Source organism: Pagrus pagrus, assembly GCF_965226575.1.
Source record: "Pagrus pagrus genome assembly, chromosome: 20".
Taxonomy (NCBI): Eukaryota; Metazoa; Chordata; class Actinopteri; order Spariformes; family Sparidae; genus Pagrus; species Pagrus pagrus.
In genome coordinates this window covers 11356257-11370868 of record NC_140207.1, presented here as the reverse complement: position 1 = coordinate 11370868, position 14612 = coordinate 11356257, and the positions used below count along the sequence as shown (strand labels likewise).

Sequence of the window (14612 nt, the reverse complement as noted above, 5' to 3'; positions counted from 1 at the left end):
CGTGGTTCAAGGACATCCAGCTGCACTTTCTAGGTAGCTTCGTGGAAAAGGGATCACAACATAGACGATGCCACACCTCGTATGACAGCACTGTGTGCGGGTGTGGCTGTTTGACAAACGCGCTGAATCTGGTTTCAGGAGGTGGGAAGGTTCAAATTTCAGTTCAGTGTGTCAGGTGAGAGTCAGAAAATGCTGCACAAAATCAGGGAATCCTTAATAAATGAAGATGATCCTTATTTTGTGGTGGGATTCATCTTTGTCAGTTTCGACTCCGTTCACGACCATACAAAGTTTTTCTGAAATAAGGTCCCATGGGACAAACCGGAAGGGGCCTGACTCGACTCTCTATCACAGGAGGCGATTTATCAAATGACATGCCTCTTCCTCTGGAGCCACAAGAGGCTTTTTGACGCTTCTACTTTTCCACATGTGCAGTAGCACTCACCAAGACCTGTTAACACACTTTAATATGTAAAATTGGTGGAGTTACCCTTTAAGACAGCAAGAAAACGTGTTCTTTAGTTGATTTTTTTTTTTATCTGTGTATAACCCAATTGTATATAAATGTATGTATAGTATTATTATTATTATTATTATTATTATTGTTATTGTTATTATTATTTTTAGCCTATTATATTGTTTTTAGTAAGCCATGTGTGTGGTGTAGGCTACCTTCAGGCAGTTACTTTCACCAGTTAGAAGTGGAGACAGCTCCATTTACAATAGAAGGTCAATTGCTTAACCAACAACACTACCCAGAGTGAAAATGTACAAAAATAAAGGCTGTTTAATGAAGATAAATGTGTTTGTTTGTTTGTTGCTTGTTTGGGGGGGACCCTGCATGTTCTTGATAATTTCCTTCCTGGAGCAGAAGACCGGAAATGTACCGGTAGGCTGTCGCTATGGCAACCACACTACACAAATATGGCGCTGAGGGACGTCAACAAAATGAGTGAAAACTTTTAAGCCACCACAGCTTCAGATGAATTACGTGTATGTCTCTAAATGATTCGTGAAAACTCGTCTCGCTTCAAGTCTTTTGTTTGTTTGTTGTCTTTGTTTTGACGTTGAGTTCCTGTAAGTGTACCCTGCTAACCTTAGCTTAGCTGTTTAGCAGGTAAAACACGTAACGTTAGCTCGCGTTAGCTTCATGTGTGCTTCAGTGTTTGTGTGCGATGCTGGACGAACCGGAAACGATGGAAACACCGCGGTGTGAGCCGTGTGTGGACAGTCACAGACCAGCATCAGGAAAGTCACAGGTAATGAACACCTGGGCGTGAAACATATTAATATAACTCATTTAATTCCCTCTTAATGTCAAGCAAAATGACTTCACACTTTAAAACATTCTCTCCTTTGTACATTAGGACATTTCTCATGTCTTAGCAAGCGTTTTCAAGGACCTTTACACTAAAGACATCATGGGGAAAGACACTTTGTCCAACCTCATCAAGACAAAGAGTGGACGAAGCAGCTACCATGACAGATACGTTGAAGAGCTTCAACAGGTGACCTAAAAACACTGTACTTCATTCAAACATGACACTCATAAATCTGTATCATTCTGATGTGATTTATTTTTTTACTCATGCAGGCTCACTCTGAATACAGCCGGTGTATGGAAGAGGCCGACATGCTGGAGACTCATATTATTCAGGCCAGAGCTCGGGCTGCTGCCACAGAAAAACAGGCGTATGAGAATATGAAAGAGCAGATGGGAGATGTTAACGATCACCAGGGCCTCCCCACAGGTGAGATGGAAACATTGTCATGAATTCATATCATGGGTTATACCGCTGTCTTACTATAGTACAGGTATATCTACTTTGAATACACCAGGGATTTTATTATGTTCTTATCTCTTATGTCTATTTGCAGTCAAATCAGCCTTTTCCTGGTGTGTGGACAATGATCTTCTCAAAATGAACAACCTGATTTCCCCCCAGGACTACTTGCCAACACAAAAACCACAGGTGCAACCATCAGCACCAAGTACGTAATCCTCTTTGGGACTCATCTTAAATTATTAATGACCGTTGCGCTTTTGCTCTATATCTCACTCATCCTTTTCCCGTCAGTAAAATCAAATCCCACCAAACCCACCATCACCTACACCATGCACTCGTCCAGGGAGCCCCAGGATGATGGTTACACTCTAATTCCCAGTCCCGAGAGGACAGTGCGAGAAATGAATGAGTCAGATCTCAGTCTGACCTTTGAATCCAGCGCAGACATCTCAAAGAGGACGAAAACTCCTAAGGAGGTGAGGAGTCCAGTTTATACTAGATAGTAAACCGAAACAAACGACTAATTGGAAAAGAGAGGAGACAACAGGGATAAAACAGGAGATAGAAAGAACATTACTAAAGGAGCATTTTGAAAAGGTATTCTTCTGTGTTTTAAAACCTGTCCATGTGTTTCAGAAGCAGAAACAGACCAAACTCAGACCAAAGTGGAAGGATGAGCCGAGCGCACAGGACCGGGCGGAGGGATGGGAAAAACTCCAACAGCTGAAAGATCGACACAACTTCCTACGCAACCCTCGCTTCCATCCTCCAAACGCACAGCAGGGTGGCACATCCCTCATCCGGCCCAGAGGAAAAGTAGGGAAGACGGAGCATGTGAGGAAAGGGATGGAGGAGAACAGGTAACTGGAATCTGTTGAGTATAAGGGTTCCTTTCATCATTTTACTTCCAATGCTTAAAGGTCAGCTAATTTAAAATGACAGGATATTGACATAGATGGTCACATGGGAAAGTCTTCAATGGGTTCTAGTTGATGAAATACAATAGGCTCAGGTCAGACAATCTCTCTTTTATTGTTAATGCAAACATGAGTACTCTTTACCTCGGTGCCAAAAGCAGTGCAGCTTTTGTGCCAAAGCAACCTGTAACTTGATACTCCTGGCATTATGTAATACCTTGTATAGGACATCTGTCAGGCTGTGTGTCTTGATTGTATTAATAGTGTTTCAGTTATAATGATGTAATAATTACACCAGCTGTGAAGTTATTACAAAAACGAAAACCTAAAAGCCTTTAAAATTGTCATGATCACCACATTATGAGTATAAATGTTTTGAAATAATGAAAAATAGCAGTATATGAAATAAGATAGCATCGACGCATGATATGTGTTTTTAACATTTTGTTTTTACGGTATGTTTAAAGACTTGGGATATTAGGCGCATGTTTGTACGGTGGCCGTCAGAGCTCAAAGCACTGCAGCTTAAGGAAACAAACAAGCAAATTAAGAAAACATTGTCAAAGTGAAAGAGGTTGCGGTGTGTTGACCTCTCAGGGCAGAAGTACGTTTGTGTATATATGCATGATTCCATTTTCATCACAGTTAGCTTGTTTTTTGTTTAAAGAACCCATTCCTCCTTCACTCACATCAGTGCAGCTCAACTTCTGATCCAACCAGGTGGCAAAAAAACATTCCGCTTTCAGCAGATGTAGAAAGTGAAATCAAGAATGTTTGTTTTGTGGTTTTGTAGATGTAGAGCTTAGTGCCTGCAGTGTCGGCACGCTACGCGGCTCACCACTTCCTGTGAAACTGTCCTTACTCGGAACAGACGGAACAGTCAGGTGTTGTGTTTGTGCTCTTTCTTCCTTAAAGCTCTACTGATGAACTCGTCCCAGTCTTCCTAGCAAAACCTTCAGTGGTGATTTTCACTGACTACAGTGTGGGACGTGTTTATGAGGTATGCTTCAAAAGTTTCATAATGCACGGAAACTTTACATCATCCAAAGCTGCTAACTGTTTGTCAATGAGATGATAGCAACATGTTCCATCCTGTTCTAGACTACACTTGAGCTGAAAAACTTGACATCTGCAAGCCGCCATGTCCGTGTCATCCCTCCTACCACTCCCTACTTCTCTATTGGCCTGGGTGAGCTCTTCCCTTTGTTCTGATTGGCTTGTACAGCCTCCTCCTGTTGATAGTGAGGAAATTAAGTGTGTCAATAGTCAGTGACCTTATCAAAAAGGAATGCCATAATAAAGTTGTACGTCTCTGGAATGCATTTGTTGGTTTTTGGCTTCCTTGTGGTGCTGCTGCAATCCAGTGTGTGAACACCAGCACCACCTACTGGAAGTTAAATTGCACACAAAAGAATGTAGAGAATCTGAAAGGAATGGATTGATCTTATATGTTTTGGCAGGGAGATTCCCAGGTGAGGGTGGTGTTGTCGCCCCAGGGATGAGCTGTAAGTACACAGTCCACTTCGCTCCAGACTCTCTGGGCGACTTTGAGGACTTCCTCGTGGTGGAGACCCAGGCTGACCACATGCTTGTGGTGCCCATCGCGGCCACACGACCCCCTCCAGTACTCACATGTGAGTGTCATCGCAATCTACCAACCTTATGTTGTTGTTATGCTCATTGGTGATGTTTCCCTCTAATTATTGTGCAGTACCAAGAGTTCTGGACTGTGGTTGTTGTCTGATCGGAGGAGTAAAGTTTGTTGAGTTCCTGTGCCAGAATGTTGGTCTCAGCGCTGGGACCTTCTGCATCATCCCCAAGAATCAGTGGCCAGCCTCGAACCTCAGGGTAAAAATATATATATATGTGACTCATAAGATAGATAAGACATATAGTTATCCTCCATGTGCTTGACAGGTCCTCTGCTTTTCTTTTTTTTTATATAGTCTGTGGCAAGAGCTTACTTTTCTGAGCAGCCACCCTTTGCAGTGAGCCCATCTCTTTTTGTGCTGCAGCCAGGAGAGGCCACTGTAGTGGAGGTGAGTCTGACATGGAACATGAAGTGGGAACAGAAATATGTAGCTGGAACTGTATTTAAACCGTAGTTAAGTAAGACTTAAACGTAAACTACAGTTTGACCTGTTAAAATGAATCAAAGGCTACTGGGCATACTTCCCAATTTTTTAGGTTTCACTTCCATGCATTTAAATTAGTGTGTCTGTGCATGTGTAGCAATTCAATCCTATAAATTATCCGTGTTTTCAAGTATGTGTGTGTTTTCAGGTGGTTTTCTTTCCCACCACTGCTGGGAAGAGCTGTCAGGATTTCACTGTTGTGTGCGACAACTGCCAGGTGAAACACGTTTCCATTGAAGGTGAATCTCTAAGTGATCAGATAACTTCCTAAAAGCGTAGTCTCTTAAGAAAAATGATGCTTTAATAACATTGTTTTGATGTTGGATGTCTCCTGCATGACATGTGTGTTTTCCAGGTGAGGGTCAGCTGATTGCGCTCGAGCTTGTGTCTGTGTCTGGGGAGAAGGAGCCTCCTGTGGTGGGAGAGGCGCACGACCTCACTGCAGAGCACTTTGTCCGTTTCAGCCCGTGTAACCCTCACGCTGTGCAACAGAAGAAAATCCTCATTAGAAACAACGTGTAAGCATCACACCTTCATATATCATCACTATGAGGCACAAAACGACAGAATAGTATCATGTTTTTTACATTTTCATAATCAAGTCTCTCTCCACTAAGTCATCCAACACATCACCTGTGCTCTGGCCGTAGAGATGTCTGCCTCCTCTTAATGGGACTAAATGGCACTCAGCTTGCAGTTTGCTGTACTGTAGTTACTATATACTTTATACAGTATTACTGTGTGAAGGGAAACATGCTTTTTCTCATGGACAAGAACCTAGCTAACTAAACTAGCTAAGGTTACAGCCATCAAACCATCAGTGTTTACATCCCACACTGACACAAGCACAAGCTTCTGGTCTACAAGTAGATGCAGGCTTCCTTCTGTGCAGTGATATAGTCGGTGGATGAATTTCAGTAGAAAGAAAATGGTTCCCTCATGAAACTGCTTTCAACAAGGTCTGTGGATTATCTTAAGTGACCGGGTCATGAGTTATGGAAAGACACTTAGCTTCTGAGTTTTTCAAATGCAACTCAGCAGCTCGCACCAGTACAATCTAGATGGATAAGTAGCACTACAAGTAAATGGAAAAATGTGTACATTTTTATTTTGGGTTGTACTTTCCCTCTAAACCAGTGCACAGGGATTCGAGCCCAAGTGTCCTCGAGTGAGAAACTAAACCCTACTGCTCTGTCGCTGACCCCATGCTGTGCACACGTAGAAAAAGATTTTCCCTTCAGGGATCATTAAATATCACATTACATAACTCTGTCATTCTCTCTCCCTCTCTGGGGCTGAAGACACTTGGAGCTGCCTTTCCACTGGCAGATCATGAAGCCCAACCTGCACCCTCTGCTTCCAGGGGAAACCCCAGAGCCCTCTCATATCCAGTTTCACCTGGCCACAGATAATGTTTTCCATGTCAGCCCACCAACGGGGGTGCTGGCACCCTGCCAGGAAGAGGAGTTTCTGTTCACCTTCTGTCCTAAAGAGGTAGACTGAAAACACTATTATAGCACTAGTCATCCTTTAAGAATGTTGCATTTCTTACATTTTGAGTCTTCTGTTTAAAAGCTTTATTTATAATACAGCACGCACCAGAAAGAAGCATCTCTTACTGATACTTATCTCATCGCCTATTCATTTCTGAAGTTGAAGGATTACCACAGTGTGTGTCACCTAGTCTTGAGGGACATCCCCTACCTGCCACCAGAGCCCAGTGACGATGGGTAAAGTCCCTGTTACTTTGTGTGAACAGTTCAAGTGTGTTCTGTAAATATTAATCTGTAAAAATATCATCACATACATGGAATTTGCATCAAGTTTACGAAACAGAAGCTCCTTTCATCTAACAAAGTGCTGGTTCGTGTCTCGGCGTGTTTGTACATCAAGTGTCCTTCAGCCTGTGCGCACTGCCTCCAGAGTGAGCGATGTCATCGTCATGGAAATAGAGGTCAAGGGGTCAACCGAGCCGTACCAGGTCCTACTGGAGCCCTATGCTGTTGTGATCCCTGGAGAGATCTTTATCTGCACCACCACCCGCAGACAGTTCAAGGTTATTTAAGCCATCTTTTCTTTATGCTGAGCTAACTTCTATTATAATTACTACAAATACAGTCGTTCATGGTTATTCTTCTGTCTTGTGTGTATCAGATGTGGAACTACAGCAAGACCTACATCTTTTTCCAATGGGAGAGAATGAACAGCAGCAGACACATAATGGAAGTGGAGCCCCCTTCTGGTAGAATAGGTGCGTCACACAGTATGATGTAGGATAAAACAGGAAAATCCTCCTTCAAGTAGATTCACTTGAATTTGTACGTTATAGATTGTAACTAGAGGGAATTTATTGGCTCATTAGTAATTGTTTTGTCCTTTGTGGGTTTGATTCTAGAGGAGAACGAGTGTTTTGATTTCGACCTCGTTGTGACTGGAGGGAAACCCGAGAGGGTAGTGACCAATCTGGTCTGCCATGTAGAGCACCATCATGAGCCGGTCACTTTGGCTGTGGAAGTCTCCTTTAAAGTAAGAAGGAAAGGTGTTGCTGTGACATTCTTTGAGTGCAGTCTGTTACCTCTTTATGCTCATCATGTGAGTTTGTATACAGGGTCCCATAGTGACCCTCGGTGTCCCCGATGTGGACTTTGGGCTTGTGAAGCTTGGGGAGCAGACACAGACCACGCTGCTCCTCACCAACATCTCCCCACTGGAGGCCTCCTGGATGCTGACGGAGAGGCCAGACCATCAAGACACGCAGGTGCTATACACTACAACGACATACTGTAGCAACACATCTGTGATAGAAGATATGGCTCATGTTTATACATTTTCCTTTTATATCTGATCTCTGTTGCTCAGATCTTAATCGAGCCACACAGAGGTGTGCTGCCCCCGTTGGCGTCTTGCAGTGTGGATGTGCTATTTATGCCACGTTTCTGTCAGCGATATGAAACAGAGCTGGAGTTGACAGTTGAGGATGGAACTGGATGGTAAAGATGCATAAAACTTCACTGTTCCTCTCTTTAAGCTTTGCCTTAAAGGGACAGTTCACTTAAAAATCAAAAGGGCCATCAACTGCCATTATAATCAAGAGAAGACAGACATCTACGGCTGATATCTCCAAAACTTGGCAACTCACACCAAAACAATAAAGATAGAGTAATAGCCCTACATGTTAGAGGAAAAAAATCTATGTTTGATTTTGGGCTGAGCTGTCCCTTTAAGGTGTACACCTCACCTTAAACAAGCATGGCATTTAGGAGCAGCTGGAGCTTTGTAAGGGCAACAAAAACGATGTTCCTCGATGACAGCGCCCTGCTGATAACAAGTAACACCACCTGTGTGTGGGTTGCAGTCACCTGTCGGTGCGAGCAGATGTGCAGTCTCCTCAGGTGTGTCTGCTGGGCTGCGAGCTGCTCCTGTCTGAACTCTACATCGGAGTTCCTGCCATATCAACTGTCACTCTCTACAATCAGACCCTGCTGCCGTCACGCTTCAGCTGGATGGTACGCTGGCATCACAACTGTTGAACATTTTATCACCACTTAATTTACTGTAATGAATATTGCATTAAAAACATGTATTGCAGTCCATAGTCTGTTATGTATTATCAATAAGTAATAATACATTTCCCCTGCCAGGCTCGGCTTCAGGGGAAACACGCTGAACTGTGTGCAGCCAGTTTTGACCCCTCCTCTGGTACTCTGGGACCTAACACCAGCGTGGAGATTACAGTTAACTTTGTCTCTCACACAGATGTAAGTACCAGTTATTAACACACCGCAAGATTCAGATGAGTATGACAGAGTGAAGGAGGAAAATTACACTTAATTGCTAAAGATGCACCGATTCTATCAGAGAAAAAAAAGTTTTTTAAAATGAGACCTACTACGCACATTTTTAGATTCATAATTTTATTTTCGGTTTCTGCTAAAATAGGTTTACATGCTAACAAATCAGTTTTCTTATACTGTCCAGTGCAGCACTGTGTCCCCACTGGTCAGCTCACACATGCCTGAGCCAGCACCGCTCACTGAGTCTCCGGTCGGCTCTGTCATGTTTTCAGTTTCCAGTTGGCTTCACTTCTACCATCAATGTAGGCATAAATTATGCAAATGTGTGACATGGTGAGGTAGTGTGATGTCACAAGGTCATGGAATTAAAGGCGGGACTACTGACAAGTCTTTTCAGGAGCAGTGTTTTCTGTGGGAGAGAGGAGCTCCCATTGGCACGAACTTTTGGGGTTTTTAACTTTCAAGATCTTTTACATGCTCAAGAATCTATATAACACACTGAAGGAAAGGGAAAAAACAAAAGTTAAATATGACCCCTTTTATGATAATTGTGTTTAAATGTTGTTTGTCTTTTATCCAGCTGGAGCTGACTGAGGTGGCAGCTCTCTGTGAGGTCCAGGGAATGAACTCTCCTCTTGTTCTCAGCATCGTGGCCTCCAAAACCAAGGAACTCAGCGTGTCCTACTCCCTGCCCAGTGTCAGGTAGTAACCTTGGATTAAAATCTTGTAACTGCATTGGAGCTACTGTGACGCATAAGACGGACGTATTACCACTCGTTCTTTGTTTTTAGGTCTGCGCCAGATGATGAGGGCCCCTCAACACTGTTACTTGACTTTGGAGATGATGTCATTTTAAAGAGAGCTGTTACAAAGCAGTTATCGATAACAAATCAGACTGCTATCCCTGCTCCTTTCACCATAGAGGCGGAGTACTTCATCTGCCATGCCTCAATGCCAAACAACCCGTCTGTGAAAAGGTAAGGCAGCTCACTCACTGACATGAATAATGGATCAAAGAATGACTTTACTGTTCTGCAGATGTGACACAGGCTGCATTTTAAACTCACAGATTCACATACATAAAGAAGCCGCTTCACTCATTTCAAGCCAGGAAAGTTGAAGAAAAAGCACACAAGGGTTAGTGTACACTCTTATAAAAGTAAGCAGATTGAGTACACAAACTGCAGATTCTGACTGTATCTCTGTGTCTGTGTGCAGAGTTTGTGAGCAGCCTGCTGGCTCGTGGAAAAGGAGCCGCTTTCTTTGTTTCACCAGACACCGGGATGCTGGGACCTTTTGAGACGCGGACTGTGGATGTCACTGCCTACACTGACATGTGGGGGGAATACAGAGATCACCTCGTATGCAAAGTATGATGCCATACAATGGGATGTAACAGATATTTCAGGAAATAACATGTATTCACTTCATTTTGTCAGCGACTGCTGAATAATGTTAATATGTGGTTTTCCTCCGGCAGGTTGGGGACCTTGAGCCCACGCTCATTCCCATGCAGATGACAGTAAGAGGCTGCCCGCTCTACTTCCAAATGACAGGCCCACGTCCAGATGGCCAGAACCAGGGACCGTCCATACAGTCTGTTCCACCGTCCATTTCTTCAATTTGAATCCATCGTCACACGTGTTTTTTTCTTTTTAAAAAATGATGATTATGTCTGTTGGTTTGACATTTCCTGTTTGCATCATTAGGTTTGGCACCTGTGTATCTGGAGGTGACACAGTGTCTCGTTCTCTCCGCATCAACAATCCCACCATGTTTGGTGAGTATAATCATGAAAAAATAGGTTGAGCCTTATTAAAAAGGCTGATTTCACAGATATTTGGACCCAAGATTTCATTAGAGACGTTGTCACGGCATCCAAAAATTTATGATGCTGTGAATGGTTGCCAGTCTGTGGTGGTTTTCAGAATGCTCTCCCAAAAACTTGCTGAAACTTTGAATAATTTAATGTCTAAAAAGAGGGATTGCAAACACTGACAGAAAACGTTCAATAATTCCTTTTAAACTCCACATATTGACAAAACAGCTAAAATACACTATAGAGGGGATATGTTTTTCAAAATTACCATTGAACCACCACTGCTATGTACAGAGGTTATCAAAACAGTGTTATTGTGATAGCAGCATGTATCTGATTCATGTCTTTTTTTCTTATTTGTCACTGTGCATGAGACAAAGAAAAGACACTGACACTGAGATGTTAATAAGAGTTTTTGTTATAAAGACCCCAGGAAGATTTGCAACAAAAAAAACAAAACCAAAAAGAACAAAAAAAAGACAGAAAGAAGACTAGTTTACCCTCTGAGGGCCAATAAAGATATGTAATCTAAATCTTTGTATGCTGCCAGATATTCGCATGGACTGGGAAACATATAACGTAGATCCGAACGACCCTAAACTGGTGGATCTTGTGGTCGCATACGGAGACGCCTTTCCACTTAAAGATGCCGATGGCAACGAGGTGTTGAGCGGAGCGTTAAGGATTCCTGATGGGAGCAGTCAAAGAGTCTGGGAGAGAAATGAGAGCCTGGTCTCTGAGGGCACGAGCTCCTCCCTCCAAAGCGTGAGTGCGAGTTTTAATTTTCAACAGATAAACAAACATAAACTGTAACGACTTTTACAGCGCTGCCTCTGGGAAATTCTTATGGTTACGATGCCAGTAAGTTATTTTGCTCTTTTATTGGCTCAAAGCTTAAAATCTATTGATTCCAGGACGAGGAAGGGGAGGATGATATATCTGAGGATGTCTGTGAGGAAGAGGAAACCCGTCTTTACCCCTTTCCTGCAAAGAAAAAACTTTTCTCTGTCCACATCAGACCTCATGTGGGCAACCCTTCGGATTACCCATACTGCATCACACCTCAGCAAATAGTATGTTGCTTAGATTTTAGCCAGATACAACCATTTTATCACTTAAACGCTGACTCAGCCAAGTGAATAATGATGTTCTTTCTTCCTGGCATTTACCTCAAGGTGATTCCAGCAAAAGGAAGCAGCACAATCCACGTGTCCTTCACTCCTTTGACTCTTACCGGGTCAGTTTGTGAGTCCAGATGTGTTGGGTTGGCTTTGGGCTTCATGAGTCTAGACTGCGAGGTAACATACTCAATACCATAGACAGTGGATTTTACATTTTTAAATTCTGAAAACAGGCAAACATTAGATGACTTGTCTTGTGTGTTTACAGATGGCTGCCTGTGTCCGGGGTAAAGTTGGCAGAGCTCAGGGTTTGGATTTGGAGCCTGTCAGAATGGATCTACTTGCAGTCGTAAAGCCTGGAGTGTAAGCAATTACAATCATACTATTTATGTCCCTAAATCCAATGCATCCAACCCAATTTATGTTTCCTGAGTTAAAATTAGCTGAGGTTAGGCAAAAGCAGCTCAGAGGTGGTCTGATTAAGTTGCAAATCTTCTTCTCCCTGCAGGCTGTTGGTGCAGATGGAGGAGGACGAGGGAGTGCTGGAGTTTCGTGCCTCTGCCGGTGATTTACTGGGGGGGGAATCAGCTAAGGAGGTCGGTCTGAGAAATCTACAACACTAATCAACAGTGCTCTGACACTCTGTGGTATTGATCCCAATTCGTCTTTGGCTGTTTTTCTGTTTGTTTGTTTTTTTGCTCTGTAGCCAGTACTACGTGAATTTGACATCACACAGACCCTTCAACTGAAAAACAACTCAGAGATGCTCCTACACTTCACACTGGGGACTCAGCCTCCGTTTTTAGTGCTCAAGCCGCAGCCTCGGGCCCGGACCAGCAACTCCAGCAACCCGCCGACTGGTGACAGTCAGCCTCTGGTGCTGCAGCCTCAACACAGCATGCAGGTGAGACGAGGAGAGGCGGCCACGTTATGCCATGCTCTACGTGATATTCACTGCGGCAGAAAGATTTTCAATCGAAAGGATGTTCCATTCAGATATTAAAAAGAAACCAGTTGATCCTGAACTGCAGCTGGCAGTGTGTAGGTAGGGACTTGCACACACATGCACACCAAAACACAAGTTATGGAGTGAGTATGTAAACATGATTGACACAACCATAAACCACCTTAAGTCCTGAAACACAGAAAAGCATCGGTATTGGCACATACCCAAATAAAGGCATCGTAAACAGATCAGAACTGACAAAAAGTTGATCAGTGCACATCTATCTGTTCTCTTGTGGACTCTTTCCTTTCACTACCAGGTGACCGTGGCCTTCCACTGCTCCCTGTCCCTTCTGGACCATGCAGACCAGTCGGATGAGGAGGTCCCTCCTGGGGTGACGCTGATCCACAGTGCAGCTGGTCAGAGGAAGCTGAGGTTCCAGCAAAACCTCCTGATTCACTACAGCAACAACAGCCTGCAGGTCAGAGACTGGAGTCTGAAATAAAGGGAGAAAGAAGAAAAAATTAAAAATACAGTATGCTCGTTTGGTCAATTTAATTTCCTCTCTGCTCGGTGCAGACGGTGCCTCTCTGCGCTCATTTGCATCTCGCTACAATGCGCCTGTCAACCGACAGCGTCGACTTTGGGTTCTGCTACGTGGGCCAGACACACAGAAAGGAAGTCAGCCTCTACAGCCGTGGAGCCCACACACACTGGGCATCACTTCTAGGTACTGAGCCGTCTTCTGTATACGTTCTCTGTGGGGTTTGTTTTGGTCTCTTATGAATGTTTTTACACATACAGCACTCTGGAATGGCAGTTGCTATATATATCTGGTCTATCCATTATCTTCTGCAGCAGTAGGAAGATGTCTGACTCTTCCTCCTTATTATAACCAGTTTGGAGCTTTTACAAAGTCTGTTAGATATAATGAGAGAGTTTAACATCAAATAATTGCCTTGTGTTAGGTGGTAAGAATTATACTGCCAAGAATTATCTCTATGACCATACTGTCAATTATGATTAATGTTTCCTATAATTAACCTACGTGTGTGTGTGCACGCGTGTGTGTGTGTGTGTGTGTGTGTGTGTGTGTGTAGAGTCAGATGAAGGAGACTCTCCTGTGTTCAGAGTGACTCCAGACTTTGGGCTTCTCAGGTCCAAGGAGCTCCACGTCACCAGATGCAACCAGTGTCTTCAGATCAGCTTCACTCCCAGGTACAAAAGAAAACACTGTGACAATGTGACACGGGGATTACGTTAATCTTATAACGGTTAAATTAATATTAAAATGCTTAATGTTCATATGTTTTATGTGTTGTAGTGAGGACAGAGAGTTCAAGGCCACTCTGGTAATCCGGTCTCCTCTGGTGAAGACCCCCCTCACTCTGCAGCTAAAGGGAACAGGATCCTTTGATGAAACGTACAGGTCTGACTTGATGTCTTCTTAACATCACAGTCACACAGTCACCACCTGCTATTTAACCTGCTCTCCTTAAAACAACTTATTGTCTTTTTTGTAAGAATTTGAATAAAAATAAAGAACGTGTCAGGTCTCTGTCATTGTATTACATATACATATAGCAGCACCAAAGCTCATTTAATGATGAGTAAATTATAAACTTGTTACTGGTTTTCTGGCAAGACAGTTAATAATGTAAAGATATGACCTAAAGATATGTTGGGCATTAATTAATAGTTTATGCAGCTTACTTAAACTGTCAACACACAATTTTTTGGCTTTAACTTACCATTATGAAGTAATGTTGACTACACAATGTAAAAGAATAATCAGCGTGCAGATTGGTTCCCCATAAACCTCACTTGTAGTATGCAGTTTTGTCCGCCACCAGGCACAATATCTCTAATGAAAGCTGGCCGGCCATCGGGCCAGGCTGGCGGGCTGGCGGGCTGGCACCATTTCTATCAGCTTTCATGTCTCGATTATAAACTAAATGAATGAACTCGTGTTTGGTCCTGTTGTTGTTAGTTGCTACTCTGAGGAAAACAGATGGTTGTCTTTTAGACAGCGGCACCAATACTACTTGGAAGTGCTCGGGAGGGAAAGTTGTCTGTTCCCAGTTTAAATATAA

The 14612-nt window shown here is 43.2% G+C and overlaps 1 protein-coding gene across 2 annotated transcripts; it reads left to right on the top strand.

The window, feature by feature from the left end:
* Window positions 1–901: 901 nt before the first annotated feature.
* On the top strand, window positions 902–14033 carry dlec1 (DLEC1 cilia and flagella associated protein). Of its 2 annotated transcripts, none has more exons than XM_084340882.1 (38): window positions 902–1259; window positions 1368–1508; window positions 1595–1751; window positions 1879–1992; window positions 2079–2263; window positions 2427–2647; window positions 3620–3704; window positions 3806–3893; window positions 4165–4338; window positions 4416–4552; window positions 4651–4743; window positions 4988–5078; window positions 5195–5357; window positions 6141–6333; window positions 6493–6569; window positions 6733–6895; window positions 6994–7090; window positions 7235–7365; window positions 7448–7597; window positions 7699–7829; window positions 8195–8345; window positions 8481–8597; window positions 9214–9335; window positions 9425–9610; window positions 9703–9770; window positions 9852–10003; window positions 10114–10229; window positions 10343–10413; window positions 11003–11217; window positions 11367–11525; window positions 11628–11750; window positions 11842–11936; window positions 12082–12169; window positions 12280–12477; window positions 12839–13000; window positions 13099–13249; window positions 13620–13737; window positions 13844–14033. In XM_084340882.1, exons 1-38 carry the CDS (start codon window positions 1176–1178, stop codon window positions 13968–13970), a joined length of 5094 nt encoding a protein of 1697 aa, XP_084197008.1. In that variant the 5' UTR covers window positions 902–1175; the 3' UTR covers window positions 13971–14033. The 2 variants fall into 2 exon arrangements, with proteins under 2 accessions (XP_084197008.1, XP_084197007.1); XM_084340881.1 differs by having other exon boundaries at window positions 2424–2647.
* The last annotated feature ends 579 nt before the right edge of the window (window positions 14034–14612 follow it).

Excerpts from the sequence above, each read along its gene's own strand:
- dlec1 (XM_084340881.1), top strand. The coding sequence starts at position 1,176 with ATGCTGGACGAACCGGAAACGATGGAAACACCGCGGTGTGAGCCGTGT. Across the intron at positions 3,894-4,164 it reads CTACTTCTCTATTGGCCTGG|GGAGATTCCCAGGTGAGGGT; the intron begins GTGAGCTCTTCC and ends ATGTTTTGGCAG. Across the intron at positions 10,414-11,002 it reads CAACAATCCCACCATGTTTG|ATATTCGCATGGACTGGGAA; the intron begins GTGAGTATAATC and ends GTATGCTGCCAG.